The sequence below is a fragment of the Fomitopsis serialis genome, assembly GCF_022376445.1.
Source record: "Fomitopsis serialis strain Sig1Antser10 chromosome Unknown B0H18scaffold_27, whole genome shotgun sequence".
NCBI classification, from domain to species: domain Eukaryota; kingdom Fungi; phylum Basidiomycota; class Agaricomycetes; order Polyporales; family Fomitopsidaceae; genus Fomitopsis; species Fomitopsis serialis.
In genome coordinates this window covers 69212-94165 of record NW_025954987.1, presented here as the reverse complement: position 1 = coordinate 94165, position 24954 = coordinate 69212, and the positions used below count along the sequence as shown (strand labels likewise).

General features: G+C 59.4%; 11 protein-coding genes across 11 annotated transcripts; 3 read left to right on the top strand and 8 right to left on the bottom strand.

Moving 5' to 3' along the window:
- Positions 1–1954: 1954 nt before the first annotated feature.
- Positions 1955–2577, top strand: B0H18DRAFT_1118390 (uncharacterized protein; the record flags this gene model as incomplete). Its single annotated transcript, XM_048033780.1, has 2 exons — positions 1955–2219; positions 2285–2577. 2 exons carry the CDS (start codon positions 1955–1957, stop codon positions 2575–2577), a joined length of 558 nt encoding a protein of 185 aa, XP_047894226.1.
- B0H18DRAFT_1002590 (uncharacterized protein) lies at positions 2431–3441 on the top strand. The gene is made up of 2 exons (XM_048028384.1): positions 2431–3204; positions 3229–3441. The coding sequence occupies exons 1-2, from the start codon at positions 2905–2907 to the stop codon at positions 3334–3336; spliced, it is 408 nt and encodes a 135-aa protein (XP_047894225.1). The 5' UTR covers positions 2431–2904; the 3' UTR covers positions 3337–3441.
- Positions 3442–4354: 913 nt separating this feature from the next.
- Positions 4355–5754, bottom strand: B0H18DRAFT_279872 (uncharacterized protein). Its single transcript, XM_048037390.1, has 2 exons — positions 4772–5754; positions 4355–4719 (listed from the first exon to the last, which is right to left on the bottom strand). Exons 1-2 carry the CDS (start codon positions 5650–5652, stop codon positions 4392–4394), a joined length of 1209 nt encoding a protein of 402 aa, XP_047894224.1. The 5' UTR covers positions 5653–5754; the 3' UTR covers positions 4355–4391.
- A 1261-nt stretch (positions 5755–7015) lies between these two features.
- B0H18DRAFT_875540 (uncharacterized protein) lies at positions 7016–8037 on the bottom strand (the record flags this gene model as incomplete). The annotated part of the gene is made up of 5 exons (XM_048040432.1): positions 7016–7194; positions 7260–7324; positions 7396–7611; positions 7673–7920; positions 7975–8037. 5 exons carry the CDS (start codon positions 8035–8037, stop codon positions 7016–7018), a joined length of 771 nt encoding a protein of 256 aa, XP_047894223.1.
- Positions 8038–8813: 776 nt separating this feature from the next.
- On the bottom strand, positions 8814–10477 carry B0H18DRAFT_1002574 (uncharacterized protein). Its single transcript, XM_048028383.1, has 6 exons — positions 10248–10477; positions 9921–10198; positions 9612–9859; positions 9333–9554; positions 9191–9255; positions 8814–9124 (listed from the first exon to the last, which is right to left on the bottom strand). The coding sequence occupies exons 2-6, from the start codon at positions 9981–9983 to the stop codon at positions 8946–8948; spliced, it is 777 nt and encodes a 258-aa protein (XP_047894222.1). The 5' UTR covers positions 9984–10198; positions 10248–10477; the 3' UTR covers positions 8814–8945.
- A 389-nt stretch (positions 10478–10866) lies between these two features.
- On the bottom strand, positions 10867–11941 carry B0H18DRAFT_279831 (uncharacterized protein). The gene is made up of 3 exons (XM_048037389.1): positions 11865–11941; positions 11206–11802; positions 10867–11149 (listed from the first exon to the last, which is right to left on the bottom strand). The coding sequence occupies exons 2-3, from the start codon at positions 11678–11680 to the stop codon at positions 10932–10934; spliced, it is 693 nt and encodes a 230-aa protein (XP_047894221.1). The 5' UTR covers positions 11681–11802; positions 11865–11941; the 3' UTR covers positions 10867–10931.
- A 1317-nt stretch (positions 11942–13258) lies between these two features.
- On the bottom strand, positions 13259–15436 carry B0H18DRAFT_1210571 (uncharacterized protein). The gene is made up of 3 exons (XM_048036381.1): positions 15416–15436; positions 15063–15361; positions 13259–15013 (listed from the first exon to the last, which is right to left on the bottom strand). The coding sequence occupies exons 2-3, from the start codon at positions 15354–15356 to the stop codon at positions 13568–13570; spliced, it is 1740 nt and encodes a 579-aa protein (XP_047894220.1). The 5' UTR covers positions 15357–15361; positions 15416–15436; the 3' UTR covers positions 13259–13567.
- A 601-nt stretch (positions 15437–16037) lies between these two features.
- B0H18DRAFT_1210570 (uncharacterized protein) lies at positions 16038–17102 on the bottom strand (the record flags this gene model as incomplete). The annotated part of the gene is made up of 2 exons (XM_048036380.1): positions 16038–16812; positions 16870–17102. 2 exons carry the CDS (start codon positions 17100–17102, stop codon positions 16038–16040), a joined length of 1008 nt encoding a protein of 335 aa, XP_047894219.1.
- Positions 17103–18210: 1108 nt separating this feature from the next.
- B0H18DRAFT_1118383 (uncharacterized protein) lies at positions 18211–18704 on the bottom strand (the record flags this gene model as incomplete). The annotated part of the gene is made up of 3 exons (XM_048033779.1): positions 18211–18257; positions 18322–18359; positions 18421–18704. The coding sequence occupies 3 exons, from the start codon at positions 18702–18704 to the stop codon at positions 18211–18213; spliced, it is 369 nt and encodes a 122-aa protein (XP_047894218.1).
- Positions 18705–19669: 965 nt separating this feature from the next.
- B0H18DRAFT_954292 (type 1 hydrophobin) lies at positions 19670–20130 on the bottom strand (the record flags this gene model as incomplete). The annotated part of the gene is made up of 3 exons (XM_048042257.1): positions 19670–19722; positions 19786–19823; positions 19883–20130. The coding sequence occupies 3 exons, from the start codon at positions 20128–20130 to the stop codon at positions 19670–19672; spliced, it is 339 nt and encodes a 112-aa protein (XP_047894217.1).
- A 2548-nt stretch (positions 20131–22678) lies between these two features.
- On the top strand, positions 22679–23315 carry B0H18DRAFT_1118381 (uncharacterized protein; the record flags this gene model as incomplete). The annotated part of the gene is made up of 3 exons (XM_048033778.1): positions 22679–23115; positions 23172–23209; positions 23269–23315. The coding sequence occupies 3 exons, from the start codon at positions 22679–22681 to the stop codon at positions 23313–23315; spliced, it is 522 nt and encodes a 173-aa protein (XP_047894216.1).
- Positions 23316–24954: the final 1639 nt, after the last annotated feature.

The window sequence follows — 24954 nt, the reverse complement described above, 5'->3', positions numbered from 1 at the left end:
TCGCATGGAGTTGTTGCGACAGTCAACGTAACGGCCAAGCGGATTGAACGCGAGTCGAACACCAGACTCCGAGTCCGTGCTGGTGAAGGTGTCAATAGTTACAGGCAGATCGTCTACTCTACGGCGGTAGCTGAGGTCAGTGTCAGGTCTGGCACTGACCTCAGCTGCCGCCGTAGAGTATCGTGCTGTGAATCACTGGCGGCGGTCAGATACATACCTACTCACAAAGGCTGATCTTCCAAAATAAGTATAATCGCCCTAGCTAGACGCACTGATGCAGGCCGGCACTACGAGTCATTCGCAACTTGAAGCCTCAGAGCGTGCAAGTATAGATGATGACATGTGGTCCCCTATGGACGAGTCTTCCGTGGACATCACCGTGAATCGCCGACCTGTTGGAGCAACTGGACAATGGCTGCGAACCCGCAGTTGATGATGTGCGCAAGAAGTACATGCAAGGCGGTACCGCAGCGTACCGTGTAGGTACTACAATAGCCACGTGACATCGGCAATAAAAAGAACTTAAGGGTAAGTATGCCAGTGGGCAACTCAACTTGAACCAAACTTGGACACGACCTAGCTTAGTAGCTGGCAATCATCAAGCAATGAAACACACACATCGCACTGGCAGGATTCGTCGCCAGTCCGAGTCGTCGCAGTAGCTGGCCCGGGCGAACTCTGCAACCACCCTAGTCACTATGCGGCGCGCTCTGGTTGCTTCTCTGCACGGTGCTTCCTCGCCTGGATCTGCGTCCTGCATTCCCATGGACAACTCCGTGACTCACGGCCCACTGCGAGAACGCGAGCGAGTGCAAAGCTTCACGCTCCAGCTGGCCGTCGCGTCCATCGTCACGGTACGCACGAAGCTTCGATGTCTCAAGCTGCGCTCTGCTCACGCCGGAGTCTGGACGCGTTCCTGGCAGGCGTTGCACGAATCGTCGCCCGACGTGCCAGAGCATCCATGACGGCTGAAGGCACCGTGCGGCGTTGTGGCTGCCCATCTATCATAGCCAGGTACGGTACTCGGGTCTGCGCGGCGTGGACCTGTCCAACCTAGACGCAACGTCGAGTCGATCTTAACGTGCCAGGTCCACTCGGCTCTCGTCCGAGTCTCCGCGGCCGTGGGCACGCCACACGATCGTGTACGCGCCGCTCGACGGTACCACAGCAACACGAGGGTCGCCACCACCTCAGAACGCGAACGCTTCTGGAATTCCACGGAGTCCGCGTCCCAGCCCCGCACCGGGAGAAGCGAAGGTATGTATGTAGACATGGCAAGATCGAACATCGATCCCTCCATGTCTCCCTCTCGTCACCCCGCCGTCCTTCGCCAACACGCTCCGCGCACGCCGGCACCGACCGGGAGCCCACCCCACAACTGTTGCCAAATCTTCATGACCTCATCATCTCGCTCGCCTGGCATCGACCCCCGCGGCGGGGCGGCCCTCCGCGGCTGTGGGACGCGAAGGCGGCGGCGGAACCGAAGCCGACGGTCGAACCGAACGTCGACGGTCGAACCGAAGGAGGGTGCTTCCATGCATGCCTGCGCGACGGGGCGGGCACTCACGTAGACTCACATGCCCGTGGATCCGAATCGATGGGCAGCTGGATCTGGGGTGCACTACGGATCCATGGATGATGCCGGTGCTGAAGCGTTGACGGGGACAGGACGGGGCAGGGGGACACGAGGTATAAAGCGGCCAGCGCGCGGGGCGGGCGAGCGAGCGCGTCGTCGTCGTCGTCCTCTCTAACACCGCGCCGGCGAGGGCCTCAGCCTGGAAGTGGAAGACCTCCCGTCCCCTCCAAGCACGCACCGAACGACGAGACAAGACAAGACAAGACACGCGCGGCGAGACGAACGGTACGTCGCCCTCCACGTCCCCACCCCGCACCAGAAGCTAATAAGCTCCCACCCACACAGCTCCACGACCCGCACCGCACCGCACCGCACACGATGTCCCTCAGCTTCAGCGCGCACACGACCCGCGCGCTCCTCTCCGTCGTCGCGCCCTTCGCGCCCCTCCCCCCGGCCTACCTCGCCCTCCCCGTCGTCGAGCCCCGGCGCCCGTCTGCGAGTTCGTTCGGGCCCGCCCCGATCGCCGTGCAGCCCCGGGCCCCGCGGGCGACTAGGACGCGCGCCGACGAGGGGTGGGAGGAGATCGAGCTGCGCCCCGTGGGCGACGCACGCAAGGGCGCGCGCGCGCAGGCATGCTCGGCGGGTAGGTGTCGCTTACGCGGGTCTGCGCGCGCGATAGTTGACTGACTGAGTCCTTCTGCACCACAGGCGGCGGAGGCCCGGACAAGGGCACGACGCCCGTCCTGCTCGACGCGACTACGTCCGGCTTCTCCGCGCGGCCCGCGCAACATGCGTCCGCGGCGCGTCCCCGCTTTGCCCGCGCGAAGCCCGCGGCGGGCGCGCACACGCGAGACGCGCCGCCGAGCGCGCGTGCGGCGGAGGCGGTGAAGACCGCGCGGACGGCGATCCTCTCGCGGGCGCGCCGCGCGCTCAACGCTGTGCTCCCCGCGCTGGGCGTGCAGACCCGGGGCGGGTACGCCCGTCTGCGGGGGCGGAACTAGCCTTTGGGCGTGCGCGCTTGCTGTGGTGTCTGCGCGACTGTGGCTGTGTCGTTGGGCGCGCATGGACCTTGCGTCTCTGCTGGGACGGTGTCGTCGATCGCTGCGAACGGTGCCCGTGCCCGTCGCCCCGTCGCACGCGCCCGCTGAGCTGAGTGCTCAGGCTCCCGTTCGACCACGACTGCGAAAAGCTGTATCGTTGATTCTGCTGCTGTGCTACGACTACTGCCGGGGTCCCGTCCGTATGGAACGCGAGGCAGATCCCCTTCCCCGCGGACACGGTGTACAACTGTGGTGTAAATTAACCTACTTACTGTATACTAGGGCAGAATGCGTTTATATGATCACAGAGGCGTGCTAATTGACAGACGTCCGACCGCCAGGCGTCGGGAAGACGGGAAGACACTGCAGCTGTGGACACCGTGCAGCCCGCCGCCGAAGCAACGCGATGATCCACCGCTCAGATGGATCGTGAAGCATCCAGGACGCCGGTGCGACCGCATGCGGATGGTTCCTCGCCCGTCTGGGTCCGGCGCCGCCGTCAGGACACGGACGGCTGAGCGGGGCCCATCTGTTGGTCTGGAGGACGCGTCGCGGGGAAGCGCGGCCGCTCGTCGTGTCCGGGGTCGTGTCAGTCCTTCGAGCCGGAGATAGCTTACCGTCAGTCACGGTCGACGCGACGGCGCGGATCCGCCTGGCAGGCCGAAGCCTAAATGCGCTTCAGAAGGAGGAGGAGGCCTCGGGCCCGCCCCGACGTCGTGATGTCATGGAATCCCGCCGCGCGCACTTCCTGCCATCGCTCGGCGCTGTTCAATGGTCTGGAGGACGGGTCGCGGAGAAGCGGGTCTGATCGTTCGTCAAGTGTCATTTATGCGTTGCTCGGGTCGTCGCCGCGCGCCTCCGAGCCAAAGAGTGGACGGCGCGGATCGACGGCCCCAGCTGGATCCCCGCGTTATGGCTGCCTTTGGACGCACCGACACGATGACGTCATTCAATCCCGACGCGCGCATGCGCTCATCCTCGCTGGGGCCACCCGTTTCGACGCGCACACCCCGCGGCCCCCGACACGGCGGCCCTGAGCACACGCGTGCACGTTCGACGCCACGACGCCATGGAAGCGGGTGTCTGAAGCGAGCACGCCGAGAAGGGTATCGGGGCCAGTGTTTGCGCTGTGCGCCCACCCGCCGACTCGCTTCCCTGCGATGAGTCACCCGCCACCCGCGCCTCCCTGCAGGATTGCGCGCCGCTCGGACTCGGGAGACCGTCCAGGAAGTCGCGCTGCCTCAGCGTGGTGGGCGCGTGCAGGGTCTGCGAGGAAGTGCGCCGCTCTGTGGCTGTCCCGACGACTCGGCTGCCCCGTCGTCTGTGCAACTGTTGTGGGCAAAGGGATGGTCGGTGCGCGTGACTGGATCCTTCAGCTGGCTGATGCAGTCAACCGCACGCACAACAGTTCGATGGCCTGTGGTATCCGCGGCCCGCCATCCCGTGTCGAGGGATAGACCCCACTGACCCAAGTTCGAGCGCGGCTTCTGCGCTGGACGTTGTTCGCATCCCCGGTCGATAATGCGCCATCTCTTACCGCGGCGGATCTGCACCCTCTGCGGCGCAGAACATCTGTTCGGCCGCCTCCATGCAATCTCCGCGTTCTGCCAGCAGCCTTCCCCAGCTCGAAGCTCGAACACCCACCACGCACCGACCGCGGGCTATAAGACACTCTCGAGAAGACGGCGAGCCCCAAGGTGAACTCCCCGCTCGCCTTACCTCCTCGTTCTTCACAAGTCGCTCTTTCGGTGAGTGCTCTCTACAGGTTCGTTCGCCTACGCGTCGCTGATTACCCGCCCCGCAGCCCCACGCTCCTTAAGCTTCCAGCAGCCATGCGCTCCGCCTACCTCTCCTTCCTCGCCTGCGCGCTCGCCGCCCTCGGCGCCCCCGCGTACCCCTCCGCCGCGTACCCCGCCGCGCCCGTCCCGACGGGCTCCCCCGCCTTCCCCGGCATGGGCTCCTCCGCCTTCCCGGGCATGCCGGCCTTCCCGAGTGCCTTCATGAGTGCCTTCCCGAGTGCCTTCCCGAGTGGCCCTAGTGTCCCGATGTCCAGCGTCTTGCCCTCGGGTGTGCCGTCTGCGGAGCCTTCCGCTGCCAGCGGCGCTGAGCCGAGTGAGTACCAGTCTCTGCGCCCGGGTGTGTACGATATGCTGACCTGAGATTTTCCGGCTTAGCTGTGGCCCCCATCTCGGTGGCGCGTCGCACCTGGGGCGGCGGCAGGGGCGGGAACGGCAACGGTGGCAACGGGAACGGCGGCAACGGGAACGGCGGCAACAACGCCATATCCGTCAACGCCGGCGGCAACGTCGGGGTGTCCCTGCGCGCGGACGGCGGCGCCGACGACGCCGTAGACGTCGACGTCAACGCCAACGTCGGCGTCGACGCGAACCTGAAGCGCGCGAGCACGGACGGCGCCAGCGGCCCCGACGAGGACTGCGGCTGCACCGACTCGGAGCCCGCGCCGACCTCCACCGCCACCGACTCTGGCCTTGCCCCCACCTCCACGGCGACGGACACGGCGCCCACCTCCACGGCTACCGACTCGGACCCTGCCCCCACCTCCACGGACACCGACTCGGACCCTGCACCCACGTCCACGGCCACCGACTCGCAGCCCGCGCCCACCTCCACGGCCCCCGCCTCGAGCTCGAGCTCAGCGACAGAGCCCACCGCGACCAGCACCTCTGCGCCCTCCGGCCAGTCCTGCTCGGACTCGTCCGGCGACGACATCTCGCTGTGCGCCACCGCGGGCGTCAGCGCGGACGTGAGCGGGCTCCTCGGCCAGATCCTCGACCTCGTCGGCAGCCTCGTCGATGCGTTCGGCGCGGGCGGCAGCGGGGCGTCGGGCGGGTCGGCGACTGGCTCGGGCAGCGCGCCGAGCGTGAGTGCGACGGCGGCCGTCGGCGCGCAGGTCGACGCGAAGACCGGTGCGGCGTCGACGAGCTCGGGATCGGGGTCGGGGTCGGGGTCGGGATTGGATGTCAGCGGGCTTATCCAGGAGTTGACTGGCGCCCTGCAAAACCTCGGCCAGGTCATCCAGGCCTGAGCGGTACGTGCACTTCAGGCGGTCGTTGGGACACTCGCTGACGGATGTTGTTAGATCTATTACCAAAGGCGGGCGAGCTTCACTTGCAGTGGTGTCCGTGCATCGCGCACCTCGTCCGCTCTCTTCTCTCGTTTCGTCTCGTAGGTCTGGGTTTCACGGATGACGGGGGATCGGCCATTTAACGTTTTGTGCCGTTCATTTCGTTGGACATTCTGCACGTCCGCTCGCTTTCGTACCGCTTAGTTTGACGTTGTCGTTGCGCTCACGTTGCTGTCGCGCTGTTATACCTGTTTTAATCTCGTTACACAATCCACAATCATCGCGTAGACTCTTGCCTGTGTTGCCGTCAGACATCGCGTTCAACGCTCTCGGAGCAGTGACATCTCGTCTTGCAGGAGCCATGGGCATGCGCATGGCACATTCTGTCACAGATGACGCTCTCCTAATTGTCGCAGTTCGGGCGCTCGCCTTGCAAACTAAGCTGGTTGAGCTGCCCGCGCATCGCCTTGTTCTCCTATATAGGTGGTCGGAAGACGTCAGAGCTAGGGAGCATCATGATTCACGACTACTGACCGGGCCCTTCGACTCGGACACAGAAGCCTCCTGCTCCTTAAGAACGAAAGCTCCTCCGTCAGCTCGCCGACAGGCTGAGGCTCCTGAGCCGCGTTGAGATCAATGCTCCCTCTCCGCGAGTCGGGCGCTCAGCTCGTTCGCGATGACCTTCAGTGACACAGGGACTTGGACGTGGTCTGTGATACGTATCACTTGTGCCAGTGCATATGTACATATGTAGCCTGCAGAATGCACATGTCTGGATCGACGTCGGACTCGGGCTGTGAGTCTCGGGAGAGGCAGTCAGGAATCATAGCAGGATCGCTGTGAATGACATCGTCCTTGAGCTTGAGCTTGAGCTTGCGCGCTCGCTGCAAACGCCTTTGGGGCAGTGAGAGTCAGACGTCGCGGCGCGCACCGTGACGTCGACGTGGCTCGTCTCGTCCTAGGTGCATATCGTTGAGTCGCAAGTCGGGTTGGCCCCTCCCGGCGTGCGCTTCTCGCTCTCGTGCTGATAGCCCACGTCAGGGCATACGCACGGATGTGGATGGATGGTCCGCGTTCGCGTGGACGCATGGGTGGCAGCGAAGACTCGCCCAACAATGGCAGAGACGGGACGGAGTGGGACCCGTTGAGCCGGTGCGCGACTCATTCGTACCATCAAGACACTGGCCGTCATCGAGTTCGTATAAGGCGCCTTCGCGATCGTACATATATGCGCGACAACCCCGATGTCGCGAAGGATCGTATTTGGGACATACCAGCGCACTGCAGCCGGGGACAAGTACATGCAGCTCGCGGTCACCAAGGGATCCTCGACCCATCGTACGCATAGAATGCGACCGCTTCCTCGAGCCGGGCGTCCTTGATCACTTGCAGGCACTGCGCCGCGGAGTCGGCGGGGCTTATCTTCTGGACCGCAGGGAGGTGCTCGGAGACCCATGAATTGATACTGTTGCCCATGTCCGTGCCGACATAGCCTGGGGAGGGCATGGGAACGCGTCAGTGGGGCTCAAGGAGAAAGGGTTTAGTGCGGTGACGGTACCTGGGTGGAGGATCATGGTGCAGATGCCTTCGTCCTTGAGCGTCGCCCCCCATTTGCGTGCGATCCTGTGGTGGTATACACGCGATACAGTCAACACGGATGCCCCAGCAGCAGCGCGAGAGACGGGCGTACGCACATGCCGAGTCCGGCCTTCGTCACGGAGTATGTCTCGCACAGCCCGGCGAACGTCGGGGCGATCTCCAGCGAGCCGAGGTTGGAGGACACGAAGACGAGTTTTTTCTCTGAGGCGGGTGCGCCGAGTCCGCGGCGGAGGAGCGGGAGGAAGGAGCGCGCGACGTGCAGGGGCGCGACGGTGTTGGTGTAGAGCTCTTGGTGGAGCGAGGCGATGTCGCTATGTTCCTCAGGCATGAGAGGGGGGTCGGCGGTGCGGAGAGGACTGGAAGTGCACTCACACCTGCTCAAACGGAGTGAACTCCTGCAGCAACACCGCCGCGTTGTGTATCAGGCAGTCCAACCCTTCGTACTCTGAGAGTAGAGTGGCTGCGTTGGCTGCGCCGCGCTCAACGCTCGCGGGATCGGCAACGTCGAGCTCGAGGATGGAGAGGCGCGCGGGTGGATAGGACGAGGTGAGGGCTTGGAGCCCGGGCGAGCGGGACAGGGAGCGTGCGGTGGCGAGGACGTGGGTTGTCGGGTCCTCAAGCTTGGGTAGTAGATGGAAATTATTAGTAGTGCATTGGGGAACGGGGGAACATACCAGTTCTTGGACGAGGGCGAGGCCAATGCCTCTACTTGCTCCGACGACGAGATACGTGCGCATGATGGAGGTTGGAGTACGAGGATATTGGCCGGTGAATGCATTATATAGGAGCTATTCGGGGTTGTGCACAGATACGTGAAGCTTTTGTCTGAAGAAGAGGATCCCGTTCGCTGAGCTGATACAGTGGAATTAATGACCACTCACCCTGTTTCACGGGTATGCATGGAGCTTTCTGTGGGAGAGTCGGTGTCATGAGGGGTCCTGTGACAGTTCTGTCTTCCTTATCATCTTCGTAGACGGAAGGCCCACATCATACTGCGAGCCGTTGACACAACTCTATGTCTGCCCTTGCCCTACTTAGTTTTGACATCGTCAATGCGCTCGAGTTACTGTCGCGCTGTTATACCTGTCAACGTTACACGATCAACAAGCATCCAATCACCGCGCAGACCCTGCCCGTGTTGCCGTCAGACATCCCATCCAACGCTCTCGGTGACCATCTCTTCTTTCACCAGTTGTGAACCAGAGCGTCACAACCCGGGCTATGTACGTCCCGATGACATCCAGACCTTCGGACGCCGCGATGTACATTCTGCCACGGATAACAACTTGACTTGCACAGGGACTGAGACGTGGTGTGTGTGACGTATCACCTGCGTAACCTGCAGAATGTACGTGTATGGATCGAGGTCGAACTCGGGCTGTGAAAGACACCGTCCTTCTTGAGCTGAGACCCTACACGTCTACAACGTCAATCAACAGGATCCTGCAATTGTCTTTGGAAGGCCGTGAGAGTCAGACGTCGCGGCGCGCATGTCGACGTGGCTCGTCTTGTCCCAAGTAGACATCGTTGAGCCGTAAGTTAACACGTTACATAGATGGGCGCCGACGTCCGCGATATGGATCGTTTCTGAGACATACCAACGCACTCTGCGGCCGGGCATAAATACATGCAGGCAACTTAGCAGTCACCAAGGTAGCCTTGACCCATCGTGCGAATAGAACGCGACTGCATCCTCGAGTCGGGCGTCCCTGATCACTTGCAGGCACTGCGCCGCGCAGTCAGCGGGGCGTATCTTCTGGAGCGCAGGGAGGTGCTCGGAGAACCATGCGTTGACGGTGTTACCCAAGTCCGTGTCGACCCAGCCTGAGAACCAGCAGGGTGTCAGCGCCCAGACATCATTCCGAATAGCGGAAGGTATGATGACGATACCTGGGTGGAGGACCATGGTGCATATACCCTCTTCCTTCAGCATCGCCCCCCATTTGCGTGCGATCCTGCAGCAGTAATGGATATGCGATCTGGTCAACACTGATGCCCTAGCAGCGCGAGTCTATATGTCGTTAATACGCACATGCCGAGTCCGGCCTTCGTTACGGAGTACGTCTCGCTCAACCCGATGGACTGCGGGGCGAGCTCAAGCGAGCCCAAGCTGGAGGACACAAAGACGACTTTCTTCGCGGTCTCGGCATCGGATGCGCTGAGTCCGTGGCGGAGGAGCGGGAGGAAGGAGCGCGCGACGTGCAGGGGCGCGACGGTGTTGGTGTAGAGCTCTTGGTGGAACGCCGCGATGTCGCTGCATTTTTTCAGATTAAGATGGAAATGCGGAAGGAGAGAACGTGAATGCACTCACACTTGCTCAAACGGAACGAGTTCCTGCAGCGACATCGCCGCGCTGTGGATCAGGCAGTCCAGTCCCTCGTGCTCTGAGAGGAGAGCGGCTGCGTTGGCAGCGCCGCGCTCAACGCTCGCGGGGTCTGCTACGTCGAGCTCGAGGATGGATAGGCGTGTCGGTGGGTAGGACGAGGTGAGGGCATACAGACCGGGCGAGCGGGGGAGGGAGCGTGCGGTGGCGAGGACGTGGGTTGTCGGGTCCTTGAGCTTGGGTAGTAAATGAAGCTGATTAGTTGTGCATGGGAAGGAAGTCAATGGGGAAACATACCAGTTCTTGAACGAGGGCGAGGCCGATGCCTCTGCTTGCTCCGACGACGAGATACGTGCGCATGATGGAGGTTGGAGTACGAGGATATTGGCCAGTGAATACATTATATAGGAGCTATCCCGGGGTTGTGTACAGATAGGCTTTCATGACTGACGTCTGAAGAGGAATCCGTCTGCTGAGTAACTGAGACAGTGAGAATTGACCACTCACCCTGTCCCACGAGTATACATAGAGATTTCTGTGGGAGAGTCAATGTTAAGAAAGGTCCTGTGACAGTTCTGTCTTCCTTTATCATCTTCGTTGACGAAAGGTCCACAACATACTTACTGCGAGTCGTTGACCGCGACGCGATATGTCTGCCCTTGCCCGAAACGAAACTCGCGTCCCCTTCGTCGTTCAACAACGCACGACCGATCACACATCTTGCGGTCCACGGTGTGGCGTTCAATCTGTCGCGGAAGTATGTAGAGATGCTGGCATTGTTGTAGTCGTCGAGGCTGGGAGGTTGCTGCAGGTCCTGGTCCAGGTCAATCATGTCACGCGGCGGCGCGTCTGTGGCTGATGCGCTGATGGCCCGGGTCGTCCGACTCGTCGCGCCACCGCGTCCCTAAGCCCTCCTCATCACAAATACATTCTTGGCTCCAGTTCATCCAAAGTTCATCGCCGCCCTCTCTGCACGAAATGCACGAAGAGATTGGGCAATAAAGTAAGGTTGACAAATTTCAAGCATTTTACATTCGTCGTTATGGACATGTGTATGGACATAAAACTGAGCCTGGAGTAGGTAATGTACGACGGGTGGTACCAGGGTATGAAGCAACGAAAACGAAACTGCGTCTTCGTTGCGCAAGACAAACATTAAACAGAAGATCCTACTCAGTCTCCTCGTGCAATGAACACTAAAGAATGGCGAAGGTGAGATATCAGGCCCGGGTACGTCGCCTTCTCCTCAAGCGCGTTTTCGACTCTCGCCGATGAACTCTCTGGCGACCACAGCGGAAACGTGGCCGCTCAGACGCGGTTGTATGGACTGTGCCCGCGCTTCCACGCACTCGAGAGGACCTTTCGAGTGCGAGAGACGGCCGACCGCTTGGCGACTGAGACAGCGCTGGCGAAGGCGGATGTCCTGCCGTTCCGGTATACGCCAGTGGTAGACGGGTGACGGCCCTCACGAGAGAGGTCGACGCTCGGCTGCGAGCGTTCCGGTACGCTGTTGCAGTTGCTCGCACCTGTAGCGCACTTAGTCAGTCACGTTCGCCAGCAGCGTATGAAAAGCGGGGCTTACTCTGCTCGGATACGGAGCGCAAGGAAAGCAACTCGAACTCGTCTTCCATGCGCGTGAAACTGACCGTCGGCCGGTCGAGAAGGACAACGACCTCCGTCGGAGACGTCGTGTGCAATATTGTGCCCGGAATCGGCGCAAAAGGTGCGACCGCGACGAAGAGCATGTGGCTCGTGCGCGCGAAGATCTCAGCGGAGCGCATCGTGTTGAATGGGTGGCCCTGCTGGATGCTCGGCGCGTCGCCTCTTGCACAAGGCCCGTCAGTTAGCTCGTGCAGAGAAAAGACAACTAAGCGGTGCGGAATACTCACGAGAGAAGGTGCACGGACGTCTCTGGGCCTGTAGGGTGAAGAAGCACCGGTTCTTATAGACCTCCGCATATTGGCGATGCTGATGTCTTTGGAAATCCCCAGACGGAAACGGTCGCTGGACCGAGCAAAATAGAGCGTGTCATTGAATGCCGACGCCGAACCTAGCATCGCTCACGCGGTTGATGAGACAAAGTCGTATTTGTTCACCGCGGCGCTTCGTGCGCATCCGAGTTGCCATCCCGAGTCTTGAAAGACAAATGGGCCTCTATAGTCACGTCGTACACTGTGGGCTGTAGGTGAGCCTGCCCGTCTACGGGATACCTTTCTGTGATTCTCACACCGTGGGCGACACTTCTGCCCGCTCTTCCTGCCTGCCTGCGCGATGCACAAGATCCCGACGATCCACGACGATCCCACAGAACGACCGAGGCGCACGCACGCAATGGGTCTTCCAAAACATCCATCATCCACTGGTCGGGCCTCGCACTGCCGCGTGCTCAGTGTACGCCAATCTGAATATCGAAATTCCAGGTATAGAGGAACAAGTACTGGCTGTCCGATGTCTGCCTGCGTCTCTTCGGAAACGCCACAGCGTCAATGAATTCGAAACGCTTGGTGCCCTGCGCTCGTTATGGCTCGAAGGTGTGTCGTTCTCGACTCTCCATGTTTATGTTCAATGTCCGTCTTCTTGGACAGAGACAAGAATTGGACTGCCTGGCTGGAGCCTTTCGCCCCGGCACGCAAAACATGGCATAGGGCGTGATCTTTGACAGGGCATTCGATAACCGAACAGTGCCATTTATGGGTGCTCGGGAATCATTCCTCACCGGGTCCTTTTGCAAACACCCATCAAAGCTACGACGGCGGGCGTCCATCTTACAAGGAACGAGTGCGACGCGCGCAGAAAGGTGTGCATATTTGAGGTTGCGTCGTACTCACGAACACTTACTTTATCAATCGAAATATATCTTAATTGGGCAGGCGCATGATGTCACTCAACGTACAGTGGCCAGTGTTCTTAGCATCGCCATCCCAGAGGTCGCTTTTGGACTCCCGGGTCAGCCCTCGGGATTGTGGCGTGCCTGGCCGATCGTCTGCGTCCTCGCATGAGCTCGATGCTCGGTCGTCTGAACGCCGTAATGATCTTGACCACCGGCGGTCGTGTTGTTCGCATCCCATCATCTTGCATCTGTACGATAGAATCCGTTCATAGCCTCAGCGACCATCGCGGACCATGGAGTTGAAGCAAGCGAACGCCGTGACTGGCAAGTGTGCGACGATACTTCGACCTTGGCATATCTTGCGAGGCTTGCCAGTGGGAGACAGCGGGCGGGCCCGAATTCTGCCTAATCGGAAGGTAAGTGCCGTTGAAGTGTTCATCAATTGTCTCACAGCGAACGAACTCCTCAGTCCTGAGTAACTACATGAGGTCGACGAATCAATCCGGCTTTGTTTATACCACGTATAAATGTGGCGCTGTGCCGACATTCAGACATACGACGATACAATCATCGTAGCGAGTCATGCAAACGCTGGCGTCATCAGGTAAGTGGACAGACGGGAGAATCGAATCCCTAGTATTTGAGTCGCTGCTTGGTTACCGCAGGAATCAAGTTCTGAATTGTCGGTAGACTGCTCAGGATGTTTTGTCCGTTGGCCGGTACTGCAGCTTTCCGGATTTTGAAACAGTACTAGTATGTACTGATGGACAGACGAGCAACCTGGTATTACTCCTTTCGGCGGGCTGTGGTCTTATGAGTTGCCCTCGCTTTGCTCACTGACAGTGGTCGCCAATGTGTAAACGTAGTCTGCAACGTAGACTGACTCTGCTCGTCCTAGACAGTGAGATACGAACTCTGGACAATGAGGATATATAAGATAGGTCCTGCGAGCAGTGTCCAACAAAATGGGTACAAAGTAGAGTCGCAAGTTCAAGCTGAAGGAGCATCCACAGCTGCAGCGCGAAGATCTGAATGCAGATCTCCGATACAGTACAGTCTGCTATTGTTATATACTGTACATGGAGGGATTGAAGAAAGGGGCGTGTTTGACTTCTCACTGCAAATCAAAGTATCGTCCCACAATTTCCAACAACAAAAATATCACAAAACCCGTCCAGAGGGGGTGCGGCCAGGTGACGGGGTCGGGGTACCTTGGTGCTGCCGTGCAAGTCATGGTGCCGGAGCGCGGATTGTATCCACGGTCATTACCGCAGCGCAGATAACGGGTATCTTCGCTTGGAGGTATCTCACCCTCGTCGCGTACAGCCGCGTCCCTCAGAGTCTTCACTCTCTCGACGACGTCCGCCCACCGCAACCACTTGTCGTCATAAGGCTCCCAAGGTGTATGGGTTCTCTTATCCGCGGTCTGTGCCATACGCCGGAGATCTAGTGCAGGGAAAGAGCGGTCGATGAACGCCGGCAAGGCCTCCTCACAAAGCGCAGAGATGTACATGTTCTTGATGTTGAGTTCGCGTAGGGACATCGACAACACGCCACCGGTCTCCGTGGGTGCATTGGGAGGAAGGATTGGCTGGAAATCGATAGGGGGGAGGGAAAGCGTCTCTAGGCAAGGAAACCGCTGCGCAAAGGCAAGGAGCAGATCCAGCGTCTGCTGTACATTTGGGTTTCGCCAGTTTGGAGGCCACTGATCGGACAGCTCGCATGTCTTGAGCCCCTGCCAGAGACGTGGGATCTTGATGAGGTTGAGGAGATCGATGTACGGAGTGTCAAGGAAGACATGCTCGACATGACGTAGATCCGAGAGGGCCTGAATGAGTTGCGGTGTCATTATATCTGAGTGCCAACCAGCGTAGAGGCGTAGGGTGCGCAGATGGTTTGCATGACAGAATGACGCCAGAACCGGAGGAACAAAGAATGACCACCCCACAATTGATAGGGATCGTAAACCCAGGAAACCATCCTGTACTAGACGATCATGAAATGCAAGCTCCTTCGTCGTGAAGAGCCGTAGTTCCTGCAACTTTTCCATCCTGGAGAGGACGTGGAAGGTCTGCACGTCGACGGTGAGGTCACGCGAGCCAAAAGCACGGAGATGCGTCCAATGGCTCAGCTCCGGGAATGACAGTGCATCCCACGGGCTAACACCGTCGACGTAGAGCCCTTCAAGAACTGGCAATATGCGTAACAGAGGGGGGAGGATAGAGGCAAGTACCGCAAGCTCATCCACGTCCTTGTAATGATTGGGGTCGCGTCGGCTGTCCCAATTCAACTCGACATGGCGAACGGAAGGTGTGAGGACGAGAGTGAAACAGGGGTCGGGAAAGAAGCGGGCTCCCCACCGCAGGCGTTGCAAGTTGGGAAACAGAGGGATAGAGTGTTTTTGAGAGTGTTTTTGGCGTTTCGACAAGGAGAGGAGGAACGCCGTGCGTGCAGATTGATTGAACTCTGCGTGGACGTGCAGCGCACGAATGCGCCTCGCATAGCCCTGGAATCTACGCATCGAACGAGCGTTTACGATACGCTCCATACACACTGTTGACTGCAATCTGTCAGTTCGAATGCCATATCTGCAAATAGTGGAAAACTACCTCAGGATTCGTCATATCATTGCATTGGCATTCGACCTTCAGCCGGCGCGCGGGGAATAGCTGCAGAATCGGCACGAGCGAGTCTACGTCCGCCCATAGCGCATCCAGTGCATGCGGTGAGAAGGTTCTGCACACGACGGCAGACCTGGCGAGTGAGCCAAGCGGCCGAGCTCCCTGCTCGTCGCATTCCTGTAGTCTGAGAAATATCTCTTCAAGTATATCATCGCAGAATAGAGCCCGGTGAGGACTGGGCACCATGAACCGTGCCATCGGTCTGATCGAAAGGGTTGCCATCGCCTCTGCAAATACGATAATAAGAATGAGAGTCTGGTAAGGGTGCACGGCCGACTCACCTCGAGTCACGTATGAATGAGTATCGATGTTCAAAGTTCAACAAGCGGTGGGAGAAACGATAGCCTCAAACTTCGTGGCACGTGAACACATGGCAACCTCCGTGAGGCGAGTATCATTACGTGTCAGGGCAATACATCGTATGTAATAGGTGACCGAAACAGACGGCCGGGAAGCTGCGCGAGACGATGACATTCACAAAATATCAGCCACATTACACACTGGCAACAGGAGACTATGTAGAAAGGAGACAAGTTCGCGAAATGGGACCGACATACATACACAAGAGCTACAGAAATCGGATCAAGATCCCCGCGAAGAGCCGCACTGCGACACCGCGTCCGGTGTTGTAATGAGGTTCCTCGTATGTAAGACTACTGGTCGCACACAATAGAAGGAAGAACTATGTAGAAGGAAAGTGATAACCAAACCGATCAGAAGCACAGTAGAAGAGATGTTTCTGAGACGAATCGCAGAAGGATGTGGGGCCTGCAGGACGACGAGTGTACGACGAGCTGACGAGTTTGGCTACTCAGGACCGTCAGCGGAGCAAAGCGACCAAAGCTCAAAGAAGACGAACCTCGATATGTAATGACGCCAGACGCCCACGACAAGACAGAACATTCAACCAGGAGGGCTACCAAGAGGATCACCAGGGATCGAACCGCGACCAGAAGCAGAGGAAATGCCGACGTGCACTTCTTCAACAGGAGGTCGCTCCGCGATGTGATGAACCGTTTGGGGTGCCGTAACTGGCATACTTGTGCTTGCCGGACTTGATGACGAACAAGGACGAGACGCGTCGCCCACAGGGTAGGCAGAGCCGGGAGGCGCAAGACCAGCTTCGAGATCGTCGTACTTGCGCCAGAACTCGGTGTCGTTCAGAGAGGCCTTCGACGAGACGAACCGCCAGCTCGGCATAGACTTGACAGAGTAGCGAGGGGGCGCCAGGCATGCACCGATAACCAAGACGAAGAGAAAGAGACCGGTAGCCATAAGAGGAACGAGATCCACCATATTGACCGCCGGAGCTAGGCGAGCTTCAGTCGAGAGAAGAGACGCAGTGACCGTGTGTGCTGCATTAGACAGAGGAGAGGCGGCAGGGTTTGCGAGTTCCCCGGCCGCAGTAGATACCATGACAGGCACCGCGATCGTCGTCGACCAGACGTAGTCGAAGAGGGGAGGCAGCTCAGAGTCGTCTGAGAGCTGGAATTCAACCGAAGGACGAGTAGGCACCATGGTAGGGCGAACGAGACCGTCGAACACAGTCGTCTGTGTCGGGTTGAAGTAGAGCGGCGAGCAGAGACCACCAGGATAGCCACAGCCAGACTGGATGAGACGAACGAACTCCGAGTCCTGAGGAGGTTCAAGGCCGTAACGTAGGCGAGCCGGAGGCAGGCTGCACAGCCGGGCAGGGTCGTAAGTCAACGCCGGCACCATAGATCATGCAACATACCCATGAGCGACGAAGAGCGTGTTCAGCGAATGCTTGACCACCCGCTGGTAGTGGCCCATGTTGCGCGAGTATTCGAGCATCAACATGTTGCCGCATGTTGAGCAGTCCAGCGAGCGTGCGCACTCGCGCAGGATGAGAATAGTCCCCGGAGCGGCGAGCGGGACCGGGGCGATGAGGGCGAGGGCGCCGATGAGAGCGGCGGCACCCCGCATGACGAAGGCGAATATCAACATGGTGTATGCAAGATATCAACCAATAAGGCGATGTATATCACAAGAAGGCAGAGGCAGGTGGAGGCGGTTCGAGTTCAAGAATGAGTGGATGGAACGGGACGTGGACGGCGCCTTTTCAACCTGTGGGCGCCTCTGTTTGACAGGTTTGGCGCGTTCAACAACATCACGTGAACGCGACGCGACGCCTTTAGACGCTCGTTGTACTGTCGGCGCCAACTTGGTGCCAACTCTTCGTTGTACATTATGTGCACCAGATGCTTCCAATGTTCCATCCATACGATTTAAGGCCGCACAAGACTCGAGAGCTTGTATCATGCATCTATGTTGAAGCCTCGTCAACATATGCATGCCAGAGTGCGCCGAGAAGACGAGCCGTACCGCACCCGACAGGACAGTGACCACCAATGATCATTGGTCAGACACGCGCTGCGCGCAGGCCCATTCGGACTCGAGTCGGAGGCTGTTGGCGGTGAGTCCACATTCCACAAGTCTCGCCTTGCTGAGAAGCTCCTCCGGTAATAGCTGTCTGGAAACCAGAGGTCAATGAGTCGCGCAGAGACATAATGCCGTCACGGTCGTGGTCGACAAGGAGCGACAGTCTGATCTTCGTTATGCTCAACAGAAGCGACGCCATAGAACACATCCAGATCAGGCAATGCAGCTTTTCTGATGAATTCTGCAAGCACTCACAACACATGTCATGCGTTGAACGAGACAGCTCGCGTAGCGTGGCATAGGCAAGACTTACGTGGCCGAGAACGCACATGCTGCCCCTGCTCAGGTTTGTTCAAGCGCAGCGACGAAGACGACCGATGTCAAATCATCCATCCGTTGCCGGCAAGTTAATTTGAACAGGTATGCGCAGATCGACCTAACACGGTGGGACGCAAGGCTACACAGGTACCGAGAACGACGGCTGAGATGAACCACATAACAGCTCCGGTAGCAAGAGTCGCAAAAAGATAGAGCAAAGGCGTGGAGCAGAGTCCAGATGGCCTAACAAGTCGGGATCAACAGGCGGACTTGATATGAACTACGAAGGTACGTACTGAGCATGGAGGGCCAGATGCGAGCACAGCAGTCACGGCCCATCCTGCGAGCGGATTGCTCACAGGCCAGCGCCGACGTCGGAACAGCCAAGGGAGACGAGGCCACCTGCAACAACACACGCCCACGTAAGTAACCCTCCTCAACGTCAACACGTCTTCCAGGCACTCACTGAAGGTGTTATCCTCGCAGCAGAGCGTCTTCGTCGGGCTACACACGTCCGCACGCCCATCAGCCACACCGCATGCATCGAACCAGCCCCGGGACTTACCAATCCGCACCGCCGGAGAGGGACGAGCACCCCACACCGATGTCATTCAACAGGTCGCCGACACTGATCCCGAGAGCCCCGAGCGTGGAGGTGGTGTTGCTGCTGAGGTTGTTCGCAGACTCGACGCTGTCGCAGCAGAGAACAGGGCCGGCGCTGCAGCTCGAGCTGCCGTCGCGCACGGCGAGGCCTGCGCGCGCGTTGAGGTTGGCGCCGATGTTGGTGGGGGCGGCCACGGCGAAGAGCGCGGCGAAGAGGGCCGAGATGAAGGTGAGGATGAACTGCATGGCGGTGCTTGTGAAAGAGCGACGGGTGTGGGTGAACGAAGGTGGGTGCCAGAGGGCGGTGAGTACTGGTGCGTTCGGATGGGTAGACAACTCTGACGAGTGACCTGAGGGCTCCTATAGCTCGCCCGTGCGGTATTTATCCTCGCACCCGCGCCGTGCCGCATCTCGAATTCCTTCTCTGGTACGACCAAGCAAGCCACCGTGGCGTACACCGAACATGGCTGGGACGCAGTCGTGTCTGTGCCACCCGCAACTCGGCGCCAGCTCCGTTTTGGACAAGGACCATACCAAGTCGCCGCTCCAGACATTCCGCGAACCGAAGATGCCCAACCGTGAGACGGTGCCGTCACTCCAACGTCACTCTTCTCTACAGAATTTGACAGGAGTTCAGCATTGATGCGTTCTTCTCGTACTTCCGACTCGGATCCCAGCACTTGATGCAATCAACCCTACTAGGGTGCAACTTCGAAATGCGAGGTTCAGTGTTCCTACTCAGCCCCCGCACTCCGTAGGGTCCATATCGGAGGCGCACGCCACTCATCCGGACGCGACTCGGCTTCGCGAGTGTCATTCGCTGTCGGCCACATCCGGTCACGCCATGACCTCAATACCTACGATGCGATATTGCAAACCGCTGGGACGAAGCGCCATCCTTTGCGAAGGTGCATAGAGGTCCATCCGCTTCGCGAGGGCCCGTGGTCTCTGCAATTGGCATGTCTACAATATTGCGGGCACGATCGTTACATCACGTGTATTGCATGTAACTGAACATCCTGCTGCCAGGAAAACAAAAAACTGATCGTTTATTATCACATCATCACTGCGACGGAGAACAAACAGGTATCGGCAGGCGGGAGCTGGTACCTGCAGATGAACCATCAGCACACAACGTTCCCGTAGCGTGGACGTCGTCGCACTCACGGATAACAAGGTATATGCGTCAAAGGAGCGTGGAGGGACCGCATCTAAATGTTGATGTTGAACGGCGCGCAGCCGTAGTTGATCGGGACCGCGCCGGCTGGAAACACAAGGCCATCAACGCCAATCGCAAGAGGTACGCAAGCACGCCCTGTCCGCTTACTGAATTGGTCGTTCTTGCAGCACACTGGGGTTGCTTCACTGCACGCACACCGAGTCAGCCCGTATACTTCCAGTCGCGAAATAACAAATGAGCTCACCAGCCGTCCCCGCCGACGAGCGGCGAACACCCCGTCGCGATGCCGTTGAGCGCGTCGTCGGTGTAGATGCCGAGCGAGGCGAGGAGGTCGCTCGTCGACGCGTCGACACTGTTCGCGGGCGTGACGCTGTTGCAGCACAGGACAGGGCCCGTGTCGCATTGGCTTGAGCTCGAGCTAGATTGCGGGATCGCGAGGACGGCGCTGGAGAGCGCGAGGGAGGGGAGGATGAAGTGGAGCTTTGCGAACATCGTGGCAGGGGGAGGCTGAGGGGTCGCGTGGATGGGTCTGAGGCGGGCGGGGTGCGTCACGGTGCGGGCGGTGAGAGCGTTGGGCGGGCCTTCTTATACCTCGCGATCGTTGCGCCCTGGCGGTGTTGGGGCCGTTAGCTTCGAGGACGCCATGGCTGTCTGTGGGTGTCGTTCCCGGCGTCACACCGTCGTGTCTCTGCGGCGCTCTTCACATTCGAGTCGTCGTCCGTGTCACGATGTCATGCGTTGGCCCCCGAGTTGACGGCCTCCACGGACGCAGGGACATCTAAGGCCTTGCTGCGCCCTGGCAGCGGACGATGCGGTCCACTCTATCGATGTGCGCCGGTGAGCGGTACTCTGTGCGGTGTCGCTCTTGTGGAGGGGCGCTCGTACGTTTGAGCGGTGCAGCGCTGTCTGCAGAACGTCAGGACTTGAAGGCAAGGCGAGAGGTGAGTGCGATCTGTGGTCCTCCACGCGCACGGAGGGGAGGGGACGCTCCTCTGCCCGTCTTCACGCACCACGCGTCACGTCTCAACAGCCACAGGCAGACATCGAGGAAATGGATCGGCCCACCTCCCTGCTGCAGATATTGCTGGTCGCGCCCCGGTGTCCACCGCGTCCAACACGCGTCGGGAGCCCGCGCTCGGACTCGGCGCACTCAGTCGCGGGGCGCGGGGTGTCGGTGACGAAGAACGTGAACAATGCGCTGCGGGTGCGACTCGCTCCCAGCGTGGCCACGGCGTCCTGGATTCCGGCGTCGGGTCCCCCAGAAAGCAGAGACCGTCGAGGACCTATTCCGGACGGGCCGGTTCAGGACTAATCCTCCTGTGCCGTGTACCGCGATTCGCCGACGGATGGCAGTATTTACTGGTGGCCGTCAGCAGTTAAGGCTATGCAGATGATGGCGTCCCCTGACGATCTCCCGCGGATGCTCTCTGTGGTGGGTCTCCGCGCTTCTCGGGAAGGGCGTGTGATGGCCAAGTGGCGAGTGGCCGACGGCGGCTGGACGTTCTTCGCTCGATCCGTGGCAAGCTCAAAGGGGCGACGTACGCCACGACGGTTCCGGCGATCATCTTGCCTAATCTACCTCGGACGTCCCCGAAGACGAGGTGCGGTCGAAGGACGGTAAGGCGGGGCTCGCCGGCTCTTCTTGGGCAGATGCAGAAAGGTTGTAGGAGCGGCTCCGCGCACACTGGCCTACATCCAATATCCAACCATGGCATTATTGCACTTTGGAAACGCGAGGCTACGTAGCTCAGACTGGTGCGGACCAGGATCTGGTACCTGCGATACTGCAGGCTAGTACCATCACCGTCTGATGCACGACGACTGGATCTGCCTGGACTCGCATACAACCGACGGCTCGATGCTGGCAGTCGTCCCTTGTGAGCTGGAGGAGCGCACAGGGAGCCTCATCAACGCTGGCCACGTGCATGAGAGTGAAAATGAAAGCAGGTTATCGACCGCGGATGTCCGAGATCGCTTCAAAGTGTTGAACCGAAGTGGGTGTGGTTGATGACGACTAGACCTTCCAAATGCGGCACAGGCGCGATCGAGGAGGGCCAGATCGGCCACGATGACGCACGTTGTCGAACGAGACTTTGCACTCTCCGCTAACTTGCGCGGGGCCTATGCTGACACGACCCTCTTTGTGCTTCGGAACGTGGCGTCTGGTACACTCTACGCTCATTGCCTCTTGGGGAAGTTCTGGGATGCTTCTCTCCGACGTCTGCAACGAGCGTCGACTCGGACGAGCATGCCAGCTGTCGTGTCACACAGTTCGGAAGCGGTCAAATTCTGCGCTGGAGACGCCGTCTACGAAGGTTTTCTTACGTTAAATGCACTGCAAGCGTCAACGTTGAGAACTCTTCTCGGATAGGGTCTCTGGTGCTTCTTCCCGAGGTTGAGCTTAGCTGGATCGCTCAGAACGTGCAAAATGAAATTAATGTACGACCTGCGCAACATCCCATCCCCTGTGCGTATGTTCAGATGCGCTCCTGGAGTATGTAAGGTATGCTTTTGTATCGCTGTGCGGCACGGGTCGACTCGTCAGAGGGTCCAAGGCCTTCTGACCCGACGTCGAAGTGGACGCGTTCGTCGCTCGATTGAATGCTCAGGTGTCATGCTCCCCGAGGACTGTCACGTCTCCCATGCATGTATGGTCTTTAATCAAGCAGCTTCCGTCCACCGCGTGGGGCTGCGTCTGCGCGCCGCCCCCTGCGCTGCCGACGCAATCGCAGCGCCGTGCTCTCGGGAGGCCATCGCCGTCGCCCCGCATCACGCACTGCCATGTCTCTGGTACATACGTCCGATCGCCTCCACTCCACCCGCCTGCCCATCCCGCGGAGAACTAATCGCGTCCACCTCCCCCGCGCCATGATCCACGCAAAGTCGCCTCCGCCCTCCCACATATATAATACCGCCCTCCTGATCCTTCCCAACCCAAGTCGCTCACCGCATCGACTCTTCCGCCCACCGGCATCTATTCGCTCCCTCCGTCGCCTGCTCTCCTTAGGCTCTTCCCTCGTTTCCGCTCGCTCCATTCGCCATGCAGTTCAAGCTCGCCGTATTCGCCGCCATTGTCTCCGCTATCGCGGTCCTCGCCGCCCCCGCCGCACCGCCTTGCAACCCCGCGAGCTCCAGCTCTGCCTGGGAGCCCACCACCACGTCCAGCGACACCTGGCCTACCACCACTTCCACTGACACCTGGGAGCCCACCTCCACGTCCACCGACACGTGGCCCACCACCACGTCCACCGACACCTGGGAGCCGGCCTCGAGCTCCAGCTCTGCCGCGCAGCCGGCCTCCACCGCCGTCTCCGGCTCGTGCAACGCCGGCCCTGTCTCCTGCTGCAACACCGTCGAGTCCGCGAATAACCTCAGCAACGGCACCAGCACCCTCATGGGAATCCTTGGTATTGATGTCAGCAACCTGTTGAACGACGTCGGCGTGGGGTGCTCCTCGCTCGCCGCCGGGGCTTCTTGGTCAGTGTTGCCACGGATTGTTCTTTTGGGGTGTGTGCTGATGCGTGCGCGTGCAGCTCTGCGAGCGTGCTGTGCTGCGAGAACAACACCTACAGTGCGTCGGCCGTCGAACGTTCTCTCTGCTGTAGCATGCTAACGGCACCTTTGCCCCAGACGGCCTCATCAACATCGGCTGCGTCCCGATCGGCGTCTCCTCGTGAGCGGGGCGTCTCCCGTCCACCCCGTATGGCCGAACCTTGTCGATTGTACGTGGCCACGGTACTTCGCATCTCCGTGCATGCACTCACCGATGGGCTGGCAGTCCGTCTCCCGTCTGCGTTATCCAACCATCCTCGTTTCTAATCGTTTCCCGCGTCGCGGGGTCTCCTCCCGGACGGCGTGTCGTCAAGGACGCGCGTCCTGATACCGCGGCGAGAGTTGTGCCGCTTTCTGGTTCCCGTGGTATGCCTGTATCTAGTCTAAAACGCGTCGACGGACTTTCTGCGTCGAGCATAGGCGCTGCCGTTCCTTACTTTGTTTGACCGCGAGCCTGAACTTGGAATTATACGTGCATGGACGTGGTCCGTCATGCTACCGAGTCGTATACGCGTTTAATCTATGTAGCATGTCGATATACACGTGTCGTACTGTCCATATGTTCGGGCCGTCGAACGGCCTCTGTGCCACTGGCGAGATAGTTGTTCAGCTTGCTTGGTTGCAGTTGCGATTGAAATATATGGGATTCGCTTTCAAGTTCCCGAGCCCACGGTGAGAAACACTAATACTAGGATGTAGCACGGGTGCGAGAACTGGGCCTCGTCGTCGACTTTTCACTGGCGGAAGATGCTCATCATTTACATGCAACGCACCGCAGCTCGGCCGCGCTCTGGCTTACATATTGCCAGAGAAGCCGGTGCCGCACCCTACCACACGGAGGTCAAAGAGCCTGGCGGCGCGCTACGGCCACGTATGCAAGACAGAGTCGTACGACGTCGATGCTCGCGGAACGGTGGCCTGTGAGTACGCGGAAGTACTACCACAAGCGGTCAACCGTGCGTAAGAGCTGTGTGCGTCTGATTCCATACTTGCACAGCTAATGAGCGGGGTCGATGCAGCTCACCCACTCGCGGCGAGGATATCCGTCTTGGACGTCTCTACCGCTGGCGCAGGCAGGGGACTTCTATGATATTACCTTGAACTTGGACACCGGAATTACGTCGCCTGTCCGGCACGCGCTCGCCTTCAGAGCCGTTTCGTAGCTCCCTACATAGAGAAGTGAGACCACCCTGGCGGCTGTCCAAGTCGGGCGCGCTCCGGGGGCGTCCTCGGGCCACGGGTAGGGACTGTGTGGTAGCGTGACCGACGCGAGGGTCCGTCCGAGCTTGGGGCCCGGGTAACGCTGTTGTTCGGTGGACTTCCGAATGGCGAGTCGCAGCCGTGTGCGGCGTAGGTCGTAGCGCCGCGTACGCTGCAAGGAGGAGCTGAGCTCTACTCTAGTAGATGTGAGCGCCGACTCGGAGTGTGCTGCTTGTGGGTATCGTTCGAGGACAACGACTCACCCAGGTACCCGGGCAGCAGCGGTGATTTCTGTTTCCATGCCGCGACGCTGAGTCTGCGCGGTTACGCAGCTTGTCGGGCGGAGAGGGCAGCTTTAAAGCCGGCCCAGGATCATGTTCAATGATCATTGACGACAAGTAAACCCGGCAAGCGACCATCCTAAAATCGGAAAGAAATATGTAAACAACGCGGGGTTTTCGGCCAGTGAGTCGGATGCGCACCTACCTGCACCATCTACTGGCCCGGGGTAAGTACACTGGCATTTGAACGGATCATGCCTTACCATTTCTGCCCGTGAGATCA